This window comes from Orycteropus afer, unplaced genomic scaffold (assembly GCF_000298275.1).
Source record: "Orycteropus afer afer isolate SDZICR_OR568_19922 unplaced genomic scaffold, OryAfe1.0 scaffold00237, whole genome shotgun sequence".
NCBI lineage: Eukaryota > Metazoa > Chordata > Mammalia > Tubulidentata > Orycteropodidae > Orycteropus > Orycteropus afer.
Window position 1 is genome coordinate 980,795 of NW_006921824.1, and position 3,113 is coordinate 983,907.

The following is a 3,113-nucleotide window of genomic DNA, read 5'->3' on the forward strand; positions in this document are numbered from 1 at the left end:
GGGAAGAAATAGGGTGATTAATCCTCTCTTCACTTCCCCTCCCTCTCCCATTCATGCACTCCCCGCATAGTTTGCTGTTTCCTTACAACTAAACTTGCGAATTCTCGGAGAATTTCGATTTGGCCCAGTCCTCTTTGTCCTCTGGAGCCCCCTCGACCAAGGCAGTGAATCTCCCCAAAGTGGATTCCTGTAGCATTCGTGCGTCTTTTGGGGTTACAAAAAGGAGGGAAGGGCAAGACTTTGGGGGCGGGGAGGGGAACTCTGCCCGTTTTGCCTGTTTCTCTCCCAGCCACTGGCATGTCTTTTTGCTCTCCAGCTTCTGCAAAATATTAAGGAAAAGTGGACAGACTACCAGTGGGCGCTGTCAAGCACGGGGAGGTGCTGAAATGGCCCAGACGAGCTAGCCATAGCCTTGATTGGCAGAGCTGGCCGGTGACTGACAGAGGGTCTCCATGGCGCCGGCGCCGCCAGTCCGCCCACCCCAGTAGCGGCGCCCACCCGTCCGCCTGCCTACCGGAGCTCAACCCAGCCGAACTCGAGCCGCCGAGCCCGCACCTCCTTCAGTCCCATTCTCTCCTTCCCCGCCGCTGCCGCCGCCCCCGCTCCCGAGCCGCCTCACGGAGGAGAGCCTGGCGCAGCCGGCCGGGCCTGCGGGCATCTGCTGCGTGTCCCGCTTGGGGCTCTGCGCCTCCGCCGCCGCCAGCGCTGCCTCGATGTTCCAGCTGCCCATCTTGAATTTCAGCCCCCAGCAAGTGGCCGGGGTATGCGAAACCCTGGAGGAGAGCGGCGACGTGGAGCGTCTGGGTCGCTTCCTGTGGTCGCTGCCCGTGGCCCCCGCGGCCTGCGAGGCCCTCAACAAGAATGAGTCGGTGCTGCGCGCGCGGGCCATCGTGGCCTTCCACGGCGGCAACTACCGCGAGCTCTACCACATCCTGGAGAACCATAAATTCACCAAGGAGTCGCACGCCAAGCTTCAGGCGCTGTGGCTTGAAGCGCACTACCAGGAGGCTGAGAAGCTGCGTGGACGGCCCCTGGGGCCAGTGGACAAGTACCGCGTGAGGAAGAAGTTCCCTCTGCCGCGTACCATTTGGGACGGCGAGCAGAAGACACACTGCTTCAAGGAGCGCACGCGACACCTGCTACGGGAGTGGTACCTGCAGGACCCATATCCCAACCCCAGCAAAAAGCGTGAGCTCGCCCAGGCAACCGGACTGACCCCCACGCAGGTGGGCAACTGGTTCAAGAACCGTCGACAAAGGGACAGGGCGGCCGCAGCCAAGAACAGGTCTGTACCTAGAAGCCTCCGTGCCTGGCGCGGAGGGGGCGGGCGGCAGTACCCTGGGTTCCTTCTCCCCGGGCCAGGCGCCTCGGATTCAGCAGGAATTGGGGTCTGTCTCCGGTGACCCGACCACAGGTTTTTGGACTCCTGGGCGGGGGGATCCCTCGGGGCTCTTGTTCCCCAATCGTCTCTCCCATTGACTCCTCTAGGTCACTCCAGCAGTGGATTCCAGGCACCAAACCAGGCTGCATTGAAAAAAAAAAAAAAATCTCAGAAACGAATAGGGATCCCACGGCCTAAAGCTAATTGTTTCAGCCTGGGCCAAGGCTCTTCCTACAAAGCGAAGCTTGGCTTTTTAACAGGTTTAGTGTTAATTGTCATTCAAAAAGCCTGGGTGCATCCGACTCTAGCGCTCTGAAAACAGGTTTCCATGGACTTCTGTCTCTACGTGAGAAGTCGAGTTTTCTTCTTCCCAAGCGCGGCTAGCCCTGTCACAAAACAGCAAACTAGTCATAGCGTGTAGACCTCGATTAGGCAAACATTTCTGTCAAGAACACAACGTAGCCTTCCAGACCTCAACATTACGTGCGACACTCAGGCGGCCGTTTTTGCCTCCAGCTCGCTGGACTCGGCCCGGAGCTATTGACTCGTATGTGCGCTACAGGCAGTTGTGTGCTGGGAAGGACGTCCCCAGTCCTAGATCCTGCTCTGTCCTTGTCCAGACTTGGCTATTTTCTGATAGTCCCGTCAATCTCCTGAAAGTGAGGAAGAGCGAGGGAAAGCCCTGCCGTCCCCCAAATCCCAAAAATGGGAGGTGGGAAGTGGAGAAAAGGTGCGGAGGAGAGTTGAGCTCCTGGAGAGGCGGCTGCAGGCTCCAGCTTGCCTTACCTGCCCGAGTCTGAGCCGGGCTGGAGAGGGTCAGACCGAGGAGCTCTCGAGGGCTCTGTTACGTGCTGTGATCAGTCTCCCCTTCCTCCTTCGCAGGCTCCAGCAGCAGGTGCTGTCGCACGGCTCCGGGCGACCGCTTCGAGCCGCCGAGGAGGAGGGCACGCCTGAGATGCTGGGCACCGCCGTTAGCCCAGCCGTTAGTCTGTCCAGCAAGGTGGCCACTTCGGCTATCTCCATCACGTCCAGCGACAGCGAATGCGACATCTGAGCCGTCCAGCTAGCACGCTCAGAATCGGGTGTAAAAAGGAGACAACAAAAGGAAGGAAGGAAGGAGGAGGAGAGACCAAGCAAACCTAGCCCTTTCTGAAGCCAGGTGTCCAGGGACCAGCGGAGTCTGGCTGCTGTGTCCGTCCCTGGCCAGCCCAGTTCCACCGACGCCCTCCAACAGTGACCAAACAGACCTGTGTGTGCAGTTAGGCCTGATCCAGGGCAACGTTTTCCTTGCTTTGCTTTTACTTAAAGATTTTGTGGCAAAGATGCCTCTGGAACCTGAACTGCTCCCTGAGCGCCTACCCTAAGTCTCCCCTGGGCATTTCACGTCAAAAGGACGCTGTTATATATGTATAACTTTTGCTTTAAAGTTTTTTAAAAAACAAAACATATATAAGTTGTTTATTTACTTATTTAAGGGACTGCCTCGGTAGACTTCTCTATAGCTTGGGGGACTTGGTGTTTCTAAACGTGCAGGCTGCCGACAACAGGATCTGTGTGGAGCGGCTAAACAATAAAACAACCTGGTGAGCATCCATTCTTACTCAAGGGAGCTGCTTTCAGATTCCTGCAAGGCAAGAACGCTTGTGAACCGGTCCTGTGGGTCTTCTCTGTACTTTTTGCCTTTTCTGATATCTCCTGTTATATTTTAAAAACAACCCTCAGTAGGTCCATA

The 3,113-nt window shown here is 57.0% G+C and overlaps 1 protein-coding gene across 1 annotated transcript; it reads left to right on the top strand.

The window, feature by feature from the left end:
- Positions 1-653: 653 nt before the first annotated feature.
- SIX6 (SIX homeobox 6) lies at positions 654-2,435 on the top strand. Its single transcript, XM_007949078.2, has 2 exons — positions 654-1,285; positions 2,264-2,435. Exons 1-2 carry the CDS (start codon positions 714-716, stop codon positions 2,433-2,435), a joined length of 744 nt encoding a protein of 247 aa, XP_007947269.1. The 5' UTR covers positions 654-713.
- Positions 2,436-3,113: the final 678 nt, after the last annotated feature.

Bases quoted from the DNA above. Each gene is read 5' to 3' on its own strand.
- SIX6 (XM_007949078.2), top strand. From the start codon at position 714: ATGTTCCAGCTGCCCATCTTGAATTTCAGCCCCCAGCAAGTGGCCGGG. The intron at 1,286-2,263 runs GTCTGTACCTAG...CCTCCTTCGCAG, and splicing joins GCGGCCGCAGCCAAGAACAG to GCTCCAGCAGCAGGTGCTGT.